The following is a 21,165-nucleotide window of genomic DNA, read 5'->3' as shown; positions in this document are numbered from 1 at the left end:
TCACATGCTGGTTTCACGCGTGGGACAGTAACCCGTCTCCCCAGGATTTGAATGAATCTCTGGGGCAAACAAATGATTTTCCATCTTGTACCCTTCTTGATTATTGTCCTTTTTTACTTCGCCCACAGCTTGGTAAATGTCTTGCATACAATTGTGACTTGTGTTTTGTGGGGAGGAAGAGAGAGCACTGGTCTCTTCTCTCAAAGGGTCTCTTCCATCACTATGCTTATTCCCACAGCAATTTGTGCCGGGGTCTGGCTGCCTGTCCTCTGAGGCTCCATGGAGCTCTAAGAAGTCTTCATCTTCCCCAGTGTCTATTTCAGTGAAGCTCCTCCTCTCTCTTGAAGAGAAAGGAAATAGTTTTTGTTTGGGAAACAGAGGGGACGAACCTTTTGCAGGTCCTTGACAGAGCCCTGAGATCTCAGTGCCCAGCAAGGGTCTCTCCCCCTGGGGAGAATTCTCCTCTAAGAGAATGGTGCTGATATGTTGGGGTGTGGGTAGAGTAAAGTCTGCCATGGTGGTGACTGGCAAGGGCCTGGCGGTGCTAGGTGGGGTCTGGGGGGCACTGCCTCTACTCTCCTTGAAGTTCACTTTCAGGGATCTGGACTTTAGGGGATTGCTACCTTTTAGAGAACTTTTTGGACTCTCTGTTGCACTGTCAAACTGCAGGGGACCATGCAGCCCAGACTGGGGTACTACTGAGTCCGGGCTCCCAATGGTGTCAATTGGAGTATATTCGAACGTAGCATCTCTAGGGGCAGAACTTTTCTCCCTGGTAAGTGTTAAAAATGGGAGTCCCTTGGCTCTTTGGTGCTCTTCTGCCCCTGTGGGGTCAGGGGGGAATCTCATTTGTAAGTGGGTGCTGGCATAGGGTGGGAGGGGAGATCTTTCAGTTTCTGTGAAGTCTGTGGCACAGCTGGTGAAGCTGTCGATACTAGAGGTGCTCCTCATGTCCATGATGACCTCTGTCTGGGCCACAGCCAGCTGCTCCTGAGGGCAGGCCACCTCCTCCATCTCAATCTCCTCTTTGTACACTGGCGGTTTTTCAGCCTGCTCTTGGTAGTCAGAGGCATTCAAGTGTGAGTGGGGCTGTGTAGTCTTGGTGATTTCATTGTACAGCATCTCCAGCTTGTGAGCACTCAGGTGCTGTGGGCTTGAAGAAGTATTGTTGAGCTGTTCATGGGAGTCTTTCTGACTCACTTCCTGATACTTATTCTCATAGGATTTGTTGGAGCTGGTTTCAGACAATGCTTTCCTGGCCCACTTCCATCGGCTTGGAGACAGGTGGTTATCGTCTGTCGAGTCCTTAGTGTTGGCAGAATCTCCTGCTTTCTCCACAGCCACATCAATAAGTTCCATACTCCGAGCAAAGGCGTCTTTTAAGTTCATTGAAACAATACTTCCGTTTCTTTTAGCCCGCTCCAGGGCCTCCCTCCTTTTAATTGCCTTCTCCTGACGTTTTTGCTCCTTGTAAAACTCAGAGAAATTGTTCACGATGATTGGGATAGGAAGTGCAATCACCAGCACCCCAGCTATACAACAGAGGCCTCCCACTATTTTTCCCAATAAAGTTTTAGGGTAGATGTCACCATACCCTACAGTGGTCATGGTGATGGTGGCCCACCAAAAGGAGGCAGGGATACTGGTAAACTTGGTAGCATCTTCATCCTTCTCAGCAAAAAACACAAGACTAGAAAATATCATTATCCCCATGGCTAAAAAGAGTATCAACAAGCCCAATTCGTTGTAACTCCGTCTCAGAGTGAATCCCAAAGACTGGAGGCCTGTTGAATGTCTGGCAAGTTTCAGGATCCGGAGTATCCTCATGATTCGGAAGATCTGCACCACCCGCCTGACGTTCTGGAACTGGAGCACACTCTTGTTGGACTCCGTGAGGAAAATGGTGACATAATATGGTAAAATGGCCAGCAAATCAATGACGTTTAGTGGACCTTTAAAGAACTTCCACTTATTTGGTGAGGACAGGAAGCGTAAAAGGTACTCCATTGTAAACCAAGCTATGCAGACAGCCTCAACGTGTGCTAACTGTGGGTTGTCATTGGGCTGACCGTATTCGTCCATTTCTTGAAGTTCAGGTAGGGTGTTGAGAGACAGGGCAATGGTGGATAGCACGATGAATAGAATGGATACAATGGCCAAGATCTGGGGGGGAAAAATAAAACATTAATTAGCAATCTACAGATCACAGAAAAGCTGACATTTAGTGCTTGCAAACAGGGCTTTGCAGTTTATAAAGCCCTTTTCTCACAATAATCCTGTAAGATAGATAATGTAAGAATTCTTAACCCCATTTTATAGATAAGGAAACTAAAGATCAGAGAGTTTGAGTGGTTTGCCCCGTTAATAAGAAGGTCTAGCTGGGACTCAAATTCAGGTCTTCTGCTTACATGTCCAATGCTCAGCAGCCAGTGGATAGAACACTGGGTTTGGAATTGGGAAGACTGGAGTCCAAATCTGATCTCAAGACACTTTCTAGCTGTGTGACCTTGGGCAAGTCATTTAATCTCTGTTTGCTTCAGTTTCCTCAACTGTAAGATGGGGATAACAACAGCATTTCCCTCACAGGGTTATTGTGAGGATCAAATGAGACAATAGGAATAAACCATTTATCACAATGCCTGACACAGAATCAGTTCCATATAAATGCTTATTGTCTTCCCTTTCCCTTCTCTTTTTCACTAAATCACAGTATCTTTCACTATTTTAGCTATACAAGAAGGTTAAAAAGTAAATATGTGTAAGTAATCCTCCAATTTTTTTTAAAAAGTAACCAAAAAATATGACATACTTGTAGTTACTGGAACAGCTAGGTGGTATAGTGGAGAGAGTGCCTAACCCGGAGTTAAGAAGACCTGAATTCCAATCCAGCCATGGGCACTTACCAGCTGTGCGGCATTGGGCTAATCACATAGCCTGTCTGTCTCATTTCTCCCATTTGTAAAATGGGGATAATAATAGCCACTTCCCAGGGTTTTTAGTGGCTACAGGCATTATTATCTCCACTTTATAGATGAAGAAACTGAGGCTCTGGGAAATTTGTGGACTTTCCTATAATCAAATAATTAGTCATGCAAGAGGTGAGAGTCCAACCTAGGTCTTCTCAGAGTCTTTCCCCAACATCATGCTGCTTCACTAGTTGTTCCACTAATCCAATAGTTTTATTCATTAGTGCATGTTCAAATTCCAGGTACACAAAGAAGGCTTTTCAAGGAAAGCCTCTCCCCAGTCAAACTCATTGTCCTTAGAAATGTCAGGCCATTCACCTTGGGAACCAACACCATGTCAGGGGACTTTAGCACTACAGAGACTATGCAAGCATTTATTCAGCATCTATCACATGCAAAGCATTTTGTTAGGTAATGGAGATAAAAAAGAAAAAAAAGAAAGAAGCTCAGACATCTAGGAGCTTACTTTCTACATCATCTGTGTCCTTGTCTCTAGAATATTCCCTTCCTCACCATTAGTAGTAGTTATGAGAGGCAAAGCTATTCAAGACAAAAAGATCCTTTCCCTCTAAGAACTTATATTCTAAAGCTCGACACTAATGTAGAATGATTTGTGCATAGGATTATATAATATTCAGAAGAAAGAAGACCACCAAAAGCACAGCTAAGTATTTACATATGTTACAGGGGCAATGTCTTTGGATCATGTGCATTGATTGGCTCCATGCATCATCCCCCTTTCAATATAGGAACCAGCTATACATCTCTTTTCTTGTATACCATTTTGCAGGAGTCAGAAGCCCTTGTCCCATTCCCCATGCAGTAAAAGGCTTTCTAAGGGCTTACCTTTGTTACACATAATTTACATTACTGAGGCAGTGATCCTAGTTTTGGGGTTGTGAAAGTACAAGCTATTCTCCTTGAGTAAAGGAAGATTTCATGGAGAAAGCTTTTGGAGGAGAAGTACAACTTGAAACACTTTGGTGACAAACATGTGCATTAAGTATAGGAAGTGACATGTGACAAGTACAAAGTTAGAAGAGGGGAAAGAAGTCCGAAGTAGATCCAAACAACTCTGAAAACTCATGGCATGTCCACCTCTGGGACAGGCATTCAATTCTGGTAATAGCCTCTCAAGAAAGGCTTATCAATTAATCCACAGAAAGGGTGGATGCTAGGTTGGGCACAGAATGAGTTATAAGGGCAGTATCTAAGAAGGATAGACTAAGGAGGTTATGGAAGTGATGGAAGAGTAAGACTGAGAAAGTCTATATTGTTGAGCTATAAAATAATGAAAGAGCATGATCTGGCTCTTTCTCATCGAATTATGGATTCCTAGATTTAAACAGAATCTTATCAGTATTTGAAGGAGAAGACTTGGGTTCAAATTTTGGCTTAGCTATTTATTCTCTGTATGACCCAACTTCTTTGGGATCTAAAAGTTGAGAGGACTAGAAGATGTCTAAGATTCCATCCAGTTATAAATCCCATGGTCCCTTGCTATAGTTTTAGGATAAAGAAAATTAGTATTTCTTTATTTAGCAGAAAGTATTTAGAACCCCAAACACCTTCTCTGGACACACTAAACTATCCTTCTACCTCTCCCACTCCCTTATGCTTCCTAAACCTGGCACTCTGCCTTTATCTTAATCTCTGCTCCCTTAATGCTTCCATTTCCTCCTATTCCATCAAATCTGTTCTGACTTCACTTTCTCACTAACTTGTGCTCACTCAATGGTGTGCTATTTATTTCCATGAGTTCCTCTTCTTTAGCCTTGAATCCTTTATCCATTTGTGCCAACCAGTCTGGGGTATCCCTTACTAATCACATTCTCTGCTCCCACTCCCAAGCTATAGGAATATGTTTAAGAAAAACACAAAATTGAGCTGACTAGGGTCCATTACACATTTACTCTTTTTAACCTCCCCTGAACTTCACTATTTCACCACAATCCTTTCATTAAATTTTTAGAAAAAAAATTCATTTTATTTATTCTGAACTTAAACTACAAAAGACACCCAGAACATAAAACTGTATTCTATTTTATACTGTGAATTTCCATTCATACCACTTGCTTTTAAAGAAAGTATATAATAAATTCTATACATTACTTTCAGAACTGTCCTTCTCTGTGATTTTTTTCTGAATTTCCTTCTGTTCCCTCCTTTAAAACAAGTTTCAATGGTCCTCTTTTTTGGTATCATTTTTGCTAACTCTTCCGTCCTTTCCAACCATTTCCTTAGTTAAGGGGTAAATGGGGAAAAACTCTTGTAAGAAATAAGCATAATTAAGCAAAATGAATCCATACAATGCCAATGTCCAGAAAATGATGTTTTTGCACCTTGTTTTCATTACTTCTTTGTCAGAAGATGGTTAACATGTTCCATCAAAGGTGTTCTAGAGACATAGATGGTCATTTCCTTGATCAGAGGTAAGTCCTTCAAAGTTTTTTCTTAATAATGTTGTCCTTGTATAAAGTGTTCTCCTGATTCTGCTCATTTAATTTTGTGTCAATTCATACTACCCAGGATTCTCCGAAATAGTCTCACAACTTCTTAGGGAATAATAATATTTGGTTATATACATGTATCAAAATTTGTTTGGTTTATTCCCCAATTTTTTAAGAGGTAATCTAAGGTTCTCTTTTAGATTTTAATTCCCTTTTTGTGTTTTATTTTCCCCTTTCAATCCTGTTTCCAGGTTCAGGAAGTTTCTTTTGCTTAAGACTATTCTTTTCCAAGTATTACCCTTCCTCTTAATCTTCCTATTCTTTTGGTAATTGCTTGATATATTTCTAAGTCAAATTCTGTGTGCGTGTCTTCTTTGTCCATTTCAGAGAATGAGTAAAGTTCATTTGATGGCCACTCTCCCATTTCTTTCTCCATGTTTGCATATTGTTCTTCTCACATACCAAAATATGAGAAATAGCAAATTCCCCAACTCCTTACTTCCTCCTTTATACACTAGTGAATTATTCCTCATATACTCTCTTTTCTTTACTCTCTTCAGGCTCTAAGAACAGAATGAATCCATCCCTAGATTCTCTACTTTTGAAAAAAATAATTTTAGCATTTTCTTCTTTCAAAATTTTGAGTTCCAAATTCTTTCCCTCTTCCCTACTTCTCTACTCACTGATAAGGCAAGCAGAATGATATCAACCATCTATATGAAATCATGCAAAACACATTTCCATATCAACCATAAAGCCAAAAAAGGGAAGAAAACCACACTTCAATTTGCACTTTGAGCTCCCCAGTTCTCTTTCTGGAGGTGGACAGTACCCTCTCATTATAGTCCTTTGGCACTGTGCTGGACTGCTGCACTGGCCAGAATATTAAAAAAGTTTTTTACAGGTGATCACAACATTTTCTACTGTGCACAGTCTCCCAGCTCTTCTCATCTCACTCCGCATCAGTTCCTATAGATCTTCCCATATTTTTTCTGCAACTACCCTGTGATCATTTTTGAATGATATTTCATTTTTCCCAATTACATGTAAAATAATTTTAACATACATATTTTAAAATTTTGAGTTCCAAATTCTCTTCCTCCTTCCCTCCTCTCACCCCTCCCTGAGATGGAAAGCAATTTGATATAGGTTATACATATGTAATCATGCAAGACATATTTCCATATAATCATATTGTGAAAGAAAACACAGACAAAAACACCATAAAAATAAATTGAAAAATAGTATGTTTAAATCTGCATTCAGACTCCATCAGTTCTTTCTCTGGAGGTGGATAGCATTGTTCATCATGAATCCTTTGCAATTATCTTGGACCATTATATTGCTGAAAATAGCCATGCATTTGGAGTGTTGACCATCATATTGCTGTTACTGGGTACAGAGCTCTCCTGGTTCAGCTCACTTCCCTTTGCATCAGTTAATGTAAGTCTTTCTAGGTTTTTCTGAAATCATCCTGCTTCTCATTTCTTATAGCACAATAATACTCCATCACAATCATGCACCATGACTTGTTCAGCCATTCCTCAATTGATGGGCATCCACTCAATTTCTAATTCTTTTCCTCCACAAAAAGAGATGCCATAAATATTTCGGTATATATAGGTCCTCTTTCTTTGATTTCTTTGAGGTACAGATTTAATAGTGATATTGCTGGGTGAAAGGGCATGCACAGTTGTATAGACCTTTGGGCATTGTCCCAAATTGTTCTCCAGAGTGGCAAGACCAATAATGTACCTATTTTCCCTCATCTCCTTCAGCATTTGTCATTTCTGACAGGTGTGAGGTGGTACTTCAGAGCTGTTTTAACTTTCATTTATCTAATTAATAGTGATTTAGAACATTTTTCCTTATGACTATAGATAGTTTTGATTTCTTCTTATGAAAACTGTTCACATCTTTTGACCATTTATCCACCAGCAGATCTTCTGTGTTTCTCATTTAACTTCCTCAATACCCTTTGAAGATATAAATGTTCTGAAGTAACACTTGTTTCTTCTCTTATTAGAATGTTAGCACTACATCATCAAATACCTGTTATTGCTCAAATAAATTTACTTTTCTAGGTTTCTTTGGACTCTCATGGTATATCAAATTTCCTTCTCAGCTATTACATTTTCATCATAAATGCTTAAAAATTCTTTATCCATTAGAGGTTCATTCTCCCTATTCCTATGCCCAAGGACTATACTCAATTTTGCAGGGTAAACTATTCTTGGTTGTAAAACTCTTATATTTTGTAATATTATTTTCTAAAATATACTCTCATTTTTAGTAAAAGATGTAAGATCTTGTCTGAAGCTGACTATAGTTCCTTGGTACTTAAGCTGCTGCTTTCTGTTTGCCTTCAGTATTTTTTTCTTTGATGAACAAACTCTAGATTTTAGTCTATGACATTCCTGGAAATTTTCCTTTTGTGGTTCCTTTCTGGAATAAGTGGATTCCTTCTATCTTTACTTTGCCCTCTGGTTCTAATAGGTCCAGGCAGTTTCATTTATGATTTCTTGATATATAGTATCCAGGAATTTTATTAATTATGGTTTTCAGATAATTCAGTGATTCCTAAATTATCTCTCCTTTACGTGTTTTCATGGTCATTTGCTTTTGTACTGTTTCTCTATTTACAGATCTGAAAAGGTAATTTCTTCCTTGCTCTTTATTTTAAGTTCATTGTTTCTGATATCAGCTCTCTTACCAGTAGTATTCTTTCAATCTTTTGATTTTGTTCTAATATTTCTTACTATCTCATAGAATCGCTTATTTCAGTTTGGTCTATCCTAGGTTTCAAGGATTACATTTCTTTGGTAAGGTTTATTACTTTCTCTTCAAGGTTACTTATTCTTTTTCCACTTCTTTCCTCCAGAGGTGTTATTACATTTTAAATCTTGCTTAATTTATTCTGAGTATTCATGTAGTACTTGTAGGAAAATAATTTTTTTTCTGTAGAAAATCAATTTTATTCTCTCTGCAGTTCTTATTGAGTTAGGGTTGCAAAAAATTTTAATTGTTTGGTGATTTATTTCTTTAATTAATCCCTACAGCTTTAGTTTATGAATTAAGGCTTTGTGCCAAAGCCAGGATTTGCCACCTGTTTTGGTTGAAGTTTTTGGCCCTACTTTATCCTTCACTTTGGCTCCAGTGAATTTTTGCTCTGATCTCTACCTTCTGAGATTAGAGTCCCCTGATCTTGGAAGTTCAGAGCACTGGGTCTTCAAGGTCTTTTTGGCATCTCAAGTTAGAATGTTATGGATCTCAGAGCCCCTGAGCCTGAGATGTTCCATCTAACTACTGTGGTACCATGTTGAATGAATAAAGCATCTATTAAGGACTTACTATGTCTTTAATACTATATCCCTAATTTATCAAAGACTTAGTACTTGGTGCTGTGTTAAGGGATATAAATGCAAAAGTACAGCAGTCCCTACTTTCAAGGAGTTTATATTCTAACAGTGAAGATAACACATGGAAGGTCTCAGCTATAGATCAGAAGGAAAAGACCCATGGTTTGCAAAGAAGATTTTAATTAATGTCTCTTCTATAATGTCAGTTCCACTGACAAAATCATTTTAGTTTCTAATGTTGAATGAATTTGAAAGTGTCAAGAACATTGGTGACAAGAGCTTTCTTTTCCAGGTCTTTAACAGATTCTATTATAGCTGCAGAAGCAGTTTTCAGGTTCCATCTCCACAGGAGTTGCACACCAGCATGATGACTATGCATCGGGCTGGAAGCATTGATAATCTCAAGGCTTTTGGGTTTGAGGTCCTGTATCCCTCAAGGGCTGAGGGGAAGTGACGGTCAAAGTGTTGTTGTTGTTGTTGTTGTTGTTGGTGGTGGTGGTGGTGGTGGTTTGAGTTGTCTGGCACCTGCTACCTCTCTCAGGGTGCCTTGTTGCCTCAGCTAGACTGGCTTGCCTGGCCTGTGAGTGGAGGATGGTTGGAAGTTGGTGGGGAAGGCTGGCTCATTCTCCACAGATGCCACTTCCCTTCATAGTGGTTCTGAAGGCTAGAGTGGAAGCATAACTAGTGTTCTGGAAGGGAGAGTTGCTGCCACTCCCATGGCTCCCGGGCTTATCTGACAGTTGGTGGTAGCAGGTCAGCAGTTGTTTGTGGTGATAGAGAAGGTGGCCTCTTCTCCAAAATGATCTCCTTTTTCAATGATCATTATGGAAATTGGACTGGAAGCAGGTCTATTATTTGGCTGATTTGTTGCTATTCCCAAGGTTCCTCCTTGGGTTAAGGGTACTGGATGGCCTCCACCATAGTTGGAGAGAAGATGGTCATCAAGATGGCAGTTTGACTTGCCTGGTATGTGCCACCTAGTGTCTTCAAGGTGCTTTGCTGCTTCATTTAGTCTGTCTTATATCAGCCACTCATAGGGGCTTCCAAGGTCCTCACCCTTTGACCTTCTGAGCAGTCTGAGATTTTCTCACGGGAGAGATCCACCTACAGACACAGAGTCTTACAGGCTACATGCATCCTGTCTTTGGTTATGTTGGCACTCACTTTGCTTGAGAAATTCCCTTTCCTATTGCCTGTGGGCTTCTGGCTGACTTTTTGTCCAGTTCTGGGATGAATAATATTACTTAATGTTTCTCACCGGATTTTAAAAAAATCATTATTCAGTCTGTTGTGAACTTCAGGGGTTTGTTGGAATTAGGTGTGGGAGAGCTGAGCATCCTGTCTCTGGTTCAAGCAAGCACATTGGCAGGAAGGCTCTTATTCCCTATCACACTCTCCACATGTCTGAAAATGGTTATCTCAAGTTGCAAATCTTTACCACTCTCCTCAGAGATTCCCATTTCCTTTACCTCCCATCCTCCCAGCAGATAATCTTTCCTTCTTTTTGAAAAGATTGAAGGCATCTAATTAATGTAAGCTCCTTCAATTCATATTTAGCTAATCCTGAAAATCACTGTTTTAATTTAACCTCTTATATTGACCACCATCCATTCTTAGAGGATGAATGTCTCTTATTGCCAACGCTAACTCTCCAGTAGTGCCCTTATTTCTACTTCCTATCATTTCTTCATGCACCATATCTTCTCTTATCTTCAACCTTTCCCTCTCTATTAGTAGTGCTCTCACTATAAGCAATTTGGGAGAGCAAGGTATAGTTTACCTGTCAGATCTATGGGAAAGGGAAGAATTCATGACTCAACAAGAGATAGAGAGCATTACAAAATGCAAAATGGATAATTTTAACTATGTTAAATTGAAAAGTTTTTGTATAAATAAAGCCAATGCAACAAAGATTAGGAGGGAGCAAAAAATTGGTAGAAAATCTTTACAACCAGTGTCTCTGATAAAGACCTCATCTCTAAAATATACAGGGAACTGAGCCAAATGTATAGGAATACAAGTCATTCCCCAATTGAGAAATGGTCAAAGGATATGAACAGGCAGTTTTCAGAGGAAGAAATGAAAGATATCTATAATCATACAAAAAGTGCTCTAAATCACTAGTGATTAGAGAAATGCAAATCAAAACAACTCTTAGGTATTAGTAGAGCTCTCTCCTCTGCATACATATATTCTCAAGTTCTCATTTCTTTTTGGACTAGATCTGTTATTTCAAAGATAAAAGGAATTCTTTGTCATAACTCTGTCTGTCTGTCTCTCAAGAAAGGCCCCTCAGAGGTTATCTGAGGTATACTGAGAATTTGAGTGACTTGCCCAGGGTCACAGAGCCAGGATGTGTCATAGAAGGAATTTTAATTGGTTCAAGTCTTCTAACTCTGAGAGAGGATCTCTATTCTCTATGTTGTATGTCTCGAATATCTATAAAAAGCATCCATCAGGGCAGCTAGGTGGTGCAGTGAGTACAGCACGGGCCCTGGAGTCAGGAGGACCTGAGTTCAAATCTGGCCTCAGACACTTGACACATGTACTAGCTGTGTGACCTTGGGCAAGTCACTTAACCCCAATTGCCCTGCCAAAAAGCAAAAAAAAAACCTTCCATAGATTTACTGTCTCCTCAATTTATTGGTATGTGAATGTCTACCCCTTTCACTACAAAACTTTCTGAAATAGCCAACATTCACTTCTTTTACTTACTCACCTACCAACCACTCCTCAATCCCTTATGAATTGATTTTTATCCCTACTATTTTACTTAAATTGCTCTTGGAAAAGTTGCTAAGGAAACCATAGCCAAATCTAATGGTCCTTTTTATTTTTTTGAAAACCATTATTGTTATTGTGATTATAAACCTGACAAATATCAACAAATATGAACATTTCCCTATGCAAAGAAGAATAGAAATGGAGGATTTTATATGATGTGTACATGAATCTTTACTATGTAGTGTTATTTTTAATACATATATGTATACATACATATACATATAATATGTATATAAAACTTAACATGGTAGTTCCAACCCTGCCCTGCTTGTCTATTTTACCTTCTATGCTTCCTTCTGTTCTCTTCTATGTATTTTTATATGTTTCATTGACTTTTTTCTTTCTTTTCTTCTTTTTGTGTCACTATTCATTATTGTCCTACTCCTTTCCCATAACTCTACCCTTACCAATAAGATCTCTCTCTGCCTTTTAACAAATAAGTTTAGTCAAGGAAAATGAATCCACACATTGGCTGTGTGGAGGTATGTCTCACATTGCACATCCATCATCTCTCTGTCAAGAGGTTGGAAGCATTCTTCATTATCATTCTTCTGAAATAATGATTATCACAGTTTTTCACAGTAGCTTTCCTTTATACATTTTTGTCATGTTATAAATTGTGCTGTTGGGTCTACTCATTTCATTCTGGGTCAATTCAAACAAATCTTTCTAGTTTTTTTAATCCATCCCTTTAATTGCTTCTTTTAATGTAATAATAGTTTATCATATTCATATATCACAATTTGCTTAGCCATTTTCCATTAGATAGCTATTCATTGTTTTAAATTCTTTGTCATGACAAAAAGTGCTACTATAAAATATTTTTGCACACATGATTCCTTTTCCTCTTTTGATCTCTTTGGGGTATATGCCTATTAGTGGTATCACTGGATCAAAGAGTATACACAGTTTAATGATCATAGTTTTGAATTGCTTTCTATAATGGTTGGACTAATTCACAGCTCCACCAACAGGGTGGAGCTCAATTTCCGGATTAGTATACTGCTTCTCCACCAATTAGGATTTTTCTTTTTGGTCAACTTTGCAATCTGATTTGGTGGAAGCTTAAAGTTTTAATGTGAACTTCTCTTATTAGTGATTTTGGTGCATTTTTGCAGCTGTTTGTTGATAGCTTGCTTTTATTCTTGTGAATACTGACTGAGGAATGACTCAATGGATATTTTTCAGTCCTCTTTCTTCTTGGCCTCTAACACGTGAAGCAGATGGTCACTTTTCCCTTACTGAAATTCCTTTCTCTCTCATATTTTGAAACACTTAGCTCTTTGGGACCAGTTTAGCCTCAAGCTTTTCTGCCTTTATTTTTTTGGCAGGGTTTCCCTTTTCCCTCTTATTAAATGACCTCCTGAGGCTTTATCTTTGGTCTTCTATCTTTACTGTCTCTCTTGGAGATCTTTTAACTCATTAAATTCCAGTTATTATCTTCACATGGATGACCTTAAATGTTTATCTTCAGCCTTGACCTGAGTTGCAATCCTATCTTCCCAACTATCTTTACACAGATATCCTGAAGATACTTAAACTCTGCAGGATTATATAATTCTCTCCCCTCCCTTAAATCTGCCCTCTCTTACGTTACCAATTGAAAAATCTCAATTGAATACTGGGAAAAAAGTGCCAACTCATTATTTTGGTATTCAAAGCTCTCTAAAATCTAGCTCTAATCTACCTTTCCACCCTAATTTTATTACTTTCTTTCACACATTTTACGTTCCAGTCCAGTTTTTTTCAGTCCTCTCTCACTTTTAGCTATGCTTTTGAATATCTTTCTGATCCCACACATACCTGCAAAGACTCTCTACCTCTCTCTTACCTGTTGAAATTCTGCCCTTCCTTCAAGGCCCAATTTATGCTGTCTCCTCAGCTAGAAGTGACAAGTCTCTCTTTTTTTCTCTGTATATTCTCTATGGATTCATCATATTCTAACTTTTTGTGAACCCCTCTCATCTCCTCTAATACACTGTCAGTTCCTTAATAGTAGATGTTGTGTTTTTGCATCACCAACCATAGCATGGTGCCTCTGACACCACAGACTGCTTCGCAAATGTTTGTTGAATTAAGTGGTATTGAATTACTCTAAGAGCAAGATGAAAAACCTCTCCCCAATGGAGTTGATTTCCTTTGACCTTGGTAAGTACCTTTTGAGGAGTTATTAACTTGGTTACAACTACTGCTGCCCAGAGAATAATTTATGTGCCAGATGGCTACCCCACTTAAAGCAGAGTTGCTGAGCTGTGTGTGTAGTGGTTAACCAACTGATAGGAAATTCAAAGTGCAGCGATAATAGATTATAACTTTCTCCGAAGACTCTGGCTCAAGCGAACAATGGGACATAACAAAAACAATTCACTTTTAACTCACCTCAGAACATTTCCCTTTTTTACCCTTTCCCTTTATCTTTTCCCCTTTCTTTGCTTCTCTTTCTGTCATATAAGGTGGCTATCAATGCCTCTCTCTTTCTCTTCTTTATCATTTTTGAGCAGGAATGATACTTAGAGGTCACCTAGTCCAACTTTCTCATTTTACAGATGAGGAAACTGAAGCCTTGACAGGTCGAATGACTTATAGAGTTTGTAGAATATTAGAGCTTAGAAGAGACCTTAGGTATAATTTAATTTAGTGTTTTCATTTTAGGTATGTAGAAGCTGAGGTTGAGAGAGCTGCAGTAATTTGTCTAAGGTCATACAGAAGGAAAGTGGTGGAGCCTGGACTTGGACATTTATCCAAAGTCTGCAGCTACTACTGGCTCATCCTGTTTTTCTTCTCTTTTCTGTCCTTTCCTATCTTCTTTCACCTTCTAGCCTTTTCTTCTCTACTACTACTGCTCTCTCTTTAAGCAGGATATAACATGAAATACCAGTGTGTGCTCAGCCATGTATATGCACATTCATTGAATTAAAATCGAGGGTCCATTTTTAACTTTAGAAGGAGATGAGTTCCAGGAGGAAGCATTCCATATTTAAAATCAGAGGACCTGGAAAGATTTTACTTTCAACTTTTCTACTTACTACCTGTAGTATCTTAGGCAAGTCTCTCTGAGCCTTCAATTCCTCAATTTAAATAAGTTGCTTGCTTTGTCTCCATTAGCGTGGATCCATTTTTTTTCTTTGTGGGATTTTCATTGTTGTTCCATTGTGTCTGACTCTCCACGACCCCATTTGGGTTTTTCTTGGCAAAGTTACCAGAGTGGTTTGCCATTTCTTTCTCCAGCTCATTTTTATGTGAGACACTGAGGCAAAAAGAATTAAGAGACTTGCCCAGGGTTAAACAACTAATAAGTGTCTGAGGTCAGATTTGAACTCATGAAGATGAGTTTTCCTGATTCTAAGCCCAATGTTCTACCCACTGCACCACCCAGTTGCAGAATAGGGGACTTTAATAGGAAAAGTTGTCCCTCCACTGCTCTAAGTGACTCTACAGGCCAAATGCCTCCAAGAAGGATATGCATAAATTCATGTCATAAACTTATCCAATTTACTAATGGGTAGTCAGGGATATTCGGGTACATCAATAATCTGAATGAATGGCAACAAGTGCACGTGCACAAAATGTGATTCAGTGAGACTTATAATCAATCAACAAGGCTCTTTAAAGTGTTTATGTGCCAGGCACTATGCCACGTGCTAGGGATAAAAAGCCAAAATCAAAACAGTCTCTGTGCTTGAGGAGATTCCATTCTGCTAAAGGGGAAGCAACATGTAAACATATCATTAAACACAAAATATATACAAAGTAAATAAAGTATACCAAGTGATTATTCTTACTACACTAAGTCTGATGTTCTTATAATCATAAGAATCCAGGTCTCCTTGCTCATTTTATAGTTGATTACTCTAATTGTTGTCAGGATCACATTAGATCGTAGGTTCAACTGTCTGGTATTTATTATTTATTTGTGTTTTGCCTTTCTAAATTCCAGTATCTTTTAACCTTAAACCATTTTATTGACCAAGATTACACAGTATAATTATTCAAAGACCAGATCTAGGTCATATAAGATCCACATCTTATTTTCTCTCTTATTGTTTACTTGTCCCACTTTAGGAGTATTCCCCACTGCCCCCACTGCCTTTAGTCTTTCATTGAAGGGCAAGGAGAAAAATTAAAATTCGAAGTGAATTAATTCTGTTCCCTTTTCATATTGCAGGTGGGGTGGATGTTGAAATTGGGAAAATCTATGGATTTAATTCATTTGTATTAATCCTATATCCAATATGCAAGGATTGGTTAAATCTAGGCATGGAATATTTTGCAATATATTTCAATTTTTACAGTTTGGTTATTTGTGACTTAATCCATGGTATAGCATAATGAATGTTAGATTTCTAGTCTTTGGACCTGGGTTCCATTCCTGGCTCTTCTACTTATTGCTTGTGTGACCTTGGACAAGTCAACTAATTCATCTGGGCCTTAGTTTCCTCATCTGTAAAATGATCAGGTTTGACTAAATAACCTCTAGTTTTCCTTCCAAATCTAAATATATAATCTGTGTATAGGTTTGATATTTGGTTCAGGAGTACAGTCATCATGGCAAATAAACAGAATCATATGATTATTAAAATCATTGAGGAGGGGGGAGGAGTGGAGAAGGGAGGAGTCATTATGTAATTTCATCATTGTGAGGTATTTCTGGTGTGGAAACTCCTACCAATGAAGATCCATGATTGATAGTTCTAGAGAGTTGCTTGGGGGCACTGAAAGGTTATATAACTTGCTGGAGATGATGTACCAGGCAGCTAAGTGGCTCAGTGTGTAGAGCACTATGCCTATAGTCAGGAAGGCTCATCTTCCTGAATTCAAATCTGGCTTCAGATACTTATTAGCTGTGTAACCTTGGGCAAGTCACTTAACCTCTGCTTCAGTTTCCTCATCTGTAAAAATGAGGATATTAATAATACCTACCTCTCAGGGTTGTTGTGAGGGTCAAATATGACTATATTTGTAAAGCATTTAGCACAGTACCTGGCACATAGTAAGTACTACATAAATATTAACTATTATTATTATATAGATAACATGTTTTAGAAACAGGTCTTGAAGCAGGGTCTTTCTACCTTTAAGGCTGGCCATCTATCCACAACATCACAATGCCTCTCAGAAAATGCATTAATTACAAAAGGGGGGAAAACAATAATCAATCCCTCTACAATCCCCGATTTAAACAAAAAACTAAAGCAGTTAAGTGAATTATTTTTTGTTGTTGTTGCAGATTTTAATTTAACCTATCAAAAACCATTTATACTCATTTTGGTAAATTGTATGGTTTAAATATCTTGTAAGGTCTGGTGTTGTCCCAGAGAGACAGCATTACAGACAACTTATTTAATATACATCAAAGATGATGTGTGCTGTAAAAAAACCAATGAAAATTTGTTATGCCATTGGAGTTTTATCACAATAAATAAAATAGATTAAGATGGTACAATAAACTAAAGGGGACAGGAGTCTGGAGATTTATTCAGATATACAAATAGGTACAGGGAAGTGAGAACTTGGCTCAAAGTCAGGAAAAACTGGGTCAAAGTCCTAGCTGTGATACATATTGACCATGTAACCCTTGGTCAATTGATTAGTTAACCTGTCAGTACTCTAGGCAAGTTGTAGAGAAGGTGTGGTGACTTGCATCGGTAGAGGGAGTTTCCTCATCTTGGAGTTTTCTTTACCAATGAAATCATAGGTCTATTTCCTATCCTATCTCATAATAAAGGATTATTGCTTTTAGATATGACTTTGTTAGCATTAATATAAACCTACTTTACTCTCATCTTTACTTTTCCTTTTCCTCTCAAAACTGCCACCATCCTGATCTAGCAATAGTGAAGAAATTTTACTTCCCATTATGCTAATAAAGTCATATCTAAGAGTAATAATCCTTTGTTATAAGACAGTATAGGAAATAAACCTGTGATTTCATTAGCATAGAGAACTCCTGACTATTGGTAGCTTAAGGAATATTAATGGATCAGGATTAAATTTAGGCACAAAGATTTACTTGGCACAGCTATACATGCCAAGAACAGAACAGAACAGAAGCAATTACCCATGTGACTGAGGTCAAAACTCAAATCAGGTGGCTGAATGAGCAGATTTCCAAGGCTCCTTGTAGATTTTATTAATACATATAAATATAGATACTTAATATATATTTCCATAAATATGGATATTTGATATCTATAGCTTTATGATGCTCTATTGAAAATATTCAGAGAATTCTGGCCATTTCTGAATGACCAAATCAATGGCAATTCACTGTTAATCCTTTTCTTAGTCATTTCTTAGTATCTAAGTGATTAAACCTGAAGATTGCAGAGATGGTCATCATATCTGATTAATTTATCAGTTTTATGGTTCTATATCCATATCAACTCTTGGATCTATTCTTTCTTTACACTCCTGTTGAGTCTTTTTTTAACTTTAGGAAAAAAATTGCATATGGACATAATTAGAAATATTGGATTATGTTCCGGTTAATTAGTTACTATCCATAGAAATAACCACAGGGTAAAATAGGGTGTTGGGTTTTTTTTGGCTGAGTTGAATGGGGATTTGTTTTTTTGTTTCACTCTTTGTATATTACCACTGTCTTAATAACAATGGTCAAAAATCCTAGAATTCAAGATGTGATTTAAAACAATTACAGAGTTAGAATTCAGGTCTACTAAGATCACATTTAGAACCTCAGAATTGGGACTTCTTTTTAGATTCTGTATATTTTAGGGAATGTATAGAAATCTTTTTCTAAAATGTTATTCTGATGGCTCATTGTGGTGTGGAGGTTAACTTAGTTTTTTGAAGGCTATGCCAGAAGAGCATAATCTTTAGCTAATCCTAGTCAAGAATTATGCATACTTAAAGTACTGAAAAAGTCTATAGAAGACGAGAAATGAGGGCAAATATCTGATGATAAATTAATAGAGGTGATAACATCTTGGAAGAATAGTATAGAAGTAGAAAAAAAGCTCAGAATGAATTGCAGTTAGCTATTAATGGTTAGCATAAAAAAGATTTTTTGAAAGTTATGTTTACAGAAATAAGATGATCAAAAGAGGGATTAAGTCAGTGAAAATGGATGATGGAGAGAAAGTTGAACTACTCAAATCTTATTTTGCTTCCCCTGCCATGCTAAAAGAAACAATCTTTGGACTGAGAAAAAGACCACAAATATGGTTATCAGAGAGTTCAAACCAAAGATAGGTGAGAAGATGGTAAACAAAAATTTTCCCACATTCAATGAGTCCAAATATTTAGGACAGGACAAACTACATCCCTGGATACTGAAAGAACTGGTAAATATGGTTGTATAATTTTTTAGAGAGGGTGATTTTTAAGAAATAATGGATAATGGGAGAGATACAACATAACTTCAGATGGCCAAATCTCTTTATATTCAAAAAAAGGAAAGGGAATGGAGCCTTCATCCCATACAGGGATAAGAATGACTTTAATTACTGGCAAAACTCTGTACCTTATTATCCAAGGATGATTTATCAACATTTAGGAAGTGAAATGGCTGTTACTAAGATCCAGGTATCAGAAAAACTTGTCATATCAGACTGCTTTTCCTTTTTGGAAAATAGTAGTAGCCTGGTACATCAGGCGAAAACCACAGACCTAGCATTCTGAGATTTAGTCAGTCAGTCAATAAACATTTATTAAGTGCCTACTATGTCCCAGGCATAATGCTAAACACTGAGGATACAAAGACAAAGACAGTTTTCCGTCAAGGGACTTGCAATCTAATGATGTCAGACAAGACACAAAAGTAAGCTGGGAAAAGGTGGGGAGAAGATTCCTTCTGCAGGGGCATGATAGTGATTTCCAAAGAAGTAAAAAGTCAGTGTAGCTGGTGGGAAATGGGGATATGTAAGTGAGACATCTATGCTATCCTATGTGCAAGATAGAAAGCTATGAGGTAGATGAGAGATAAAAATGAAACATTAAGCATGTATTATTTACTAAACACCGTGAAAAGTGTTGAGAATACAAATAGACACAAACAAGATAGTACCCAACCTCAAGAAGCTTACATTCTAATGTAGAAAGAGAACTCAGGATACGTCAGAGGTAGGTTAAGAAAAAAGGTTACAAATACTGTCTTTTCATTGAGATTAGTGTTTTCACTGACATTTTTTCACCATTTAGGATCACAGATTTAGAGTTAGAAAGGGCTCCAAAGGTCATCTGGTACAACCCCCTTATTTTAAGGGTGAGGAATTCGAGGTCAGAGAAGCAAAACGACTTGCTTGAAGTCACAGATGTACTATTTAGCTAAGCTAGGATTTGAACCCAGGTCCTCTGAGTCCAGAACCATCACTTTCCCCATTGTACCACATACTGAAGGGATTGTACCAAAAACTGAAGAAGCAATGATAAAAAAAAATCAGAGAGTGAAGTGAGCAAATGGGGGAAAAGAATTTAGTGGCAGAACAGAATTTGGGCTGTCTCAAGATTAATAGCCCTAATAAGAAGTTTATCTTGAGAAGTAATGTGGTAGTAGTGACTAGAGAGGTAGCCTCAAATTAAGGTCTTCATAATTTGAGTCCAGCCTCTGACATATAGTGGCCAGCATAGATAAAGGTAGTTTCCTCCCTGGGAATTCCCTATGTCAGTGAAATCATAGGTCTGGTTCTTCTTCCTACCTTCCAAAAAAGAGAAAAAGCCTTATCCCAGTTATAAACTCTATACTCTTGATGAACCTTTTATATCCTCTGTTACTGCATTTTAGACTGTTTTGTCTTGGAACACCTACTTTTTCTACTTATGTAGGCTTAAGGAATTTAATTGGATAGGAAGATACATTTTCTTAAAAGTACAAAAAAATGTTGCATTTCCTTGGTGAAGTATTCTTTTGCAACTACAACTAAGTCAGCCAGCTAATGAAGAAAAAAGGCTTTCTGTAATATATGAGTGTACTTACCCATGAAAAATCCAGTGCAATGAAAGGTTAAACAAATTATATTCTACATATTGCCAAATAATTAATCAGATTACACATTGGAAAACTTAATAAAGATGCAACTTTTTTCTGCCCCTATTTGTTTTTCCTACATTAAAATTCTTCCAAAGGGCTCAAAGGGCAAACCCTGCATGAACATAGCAAGAAAACTGCAAATCCAATAAAATGGGGAAATGCAGATTTCAGAGACATTTAGGAAAATACAAACTTCAGAATACTGCAAAAATCATTTAATCAGATTTTCATTTATGTGCTTTACTGGTGAAAAGTAAGTGAGTTATAACCTTCAGAAGCAGAGTTAAAGACACAAAACTTCATGGGGGAAACCAGAACATTTTCAAATTCTTCTCCTTTTAACAATTTCTTTCTTTTTCCTTTTTTTTAAAAAAAAATATAACAAATATTATACATACAGAAACAAACATGCAAACATCAAAGAAAAAGATAAACAAATACTTCCTTTTTAATTTTAATAATTGAGGGAAAATATTCCTCCCTCATATGTTCTTGGGTCATCACTTCTCTGTATAGACTCAAGAATATTGCACTTTATTTTTCTAAAGGAAAAAATCCTTCTTGTATGCTCACGCTATTGAATACTGCAGCACCTCTCAAACTTTTTTTGTTCTCAG

At 37.5% G+C, this 21,165-nt stretch overlaps 1 protein-coding gene across 1 annotated transcript; it reads right to left on the bottom strand.

The window, feature by feature from the left end:
- KCNB2 (potassium voltage-gated channel subfamily B member 2) lies at positions 1–5,852 on the bottom strand. The gene is made up of 2 exons (XM_036744167.1): positions 5,715–5,852; positions 1–2,163 (listed from the first exon to the last, which is right to left on the bottom strand). Exons 1-2 carry the CDS (start codon positions 5,850–5,852, stop codon positions 1–3), a joined length of 2,301 nt encoding a protein of 766 aa, XP_036600062.1.
- Positions 5,853–21,165: the final 15,313 nt, after the last annotated feature.

This window comes from Trichosurus vulpecula, chromosome 1 (genome assembly GCF_011100635.1).
Source record: "Trichosurus vulpecula isolate mTriVul1 chromosome 1, mTriVul1.pri, whole genome shotgun sequence".
Taxonomy (NCBI): Eukaryota; Metazoa; Chordata; class Mammalia; order Diprotodontia; family Phalangeridae; genus Trichosurus; species Trichosurus vulpecula.
This window is presented reverse-complemented; position numbering and strand designations above follow the sequence as displayed.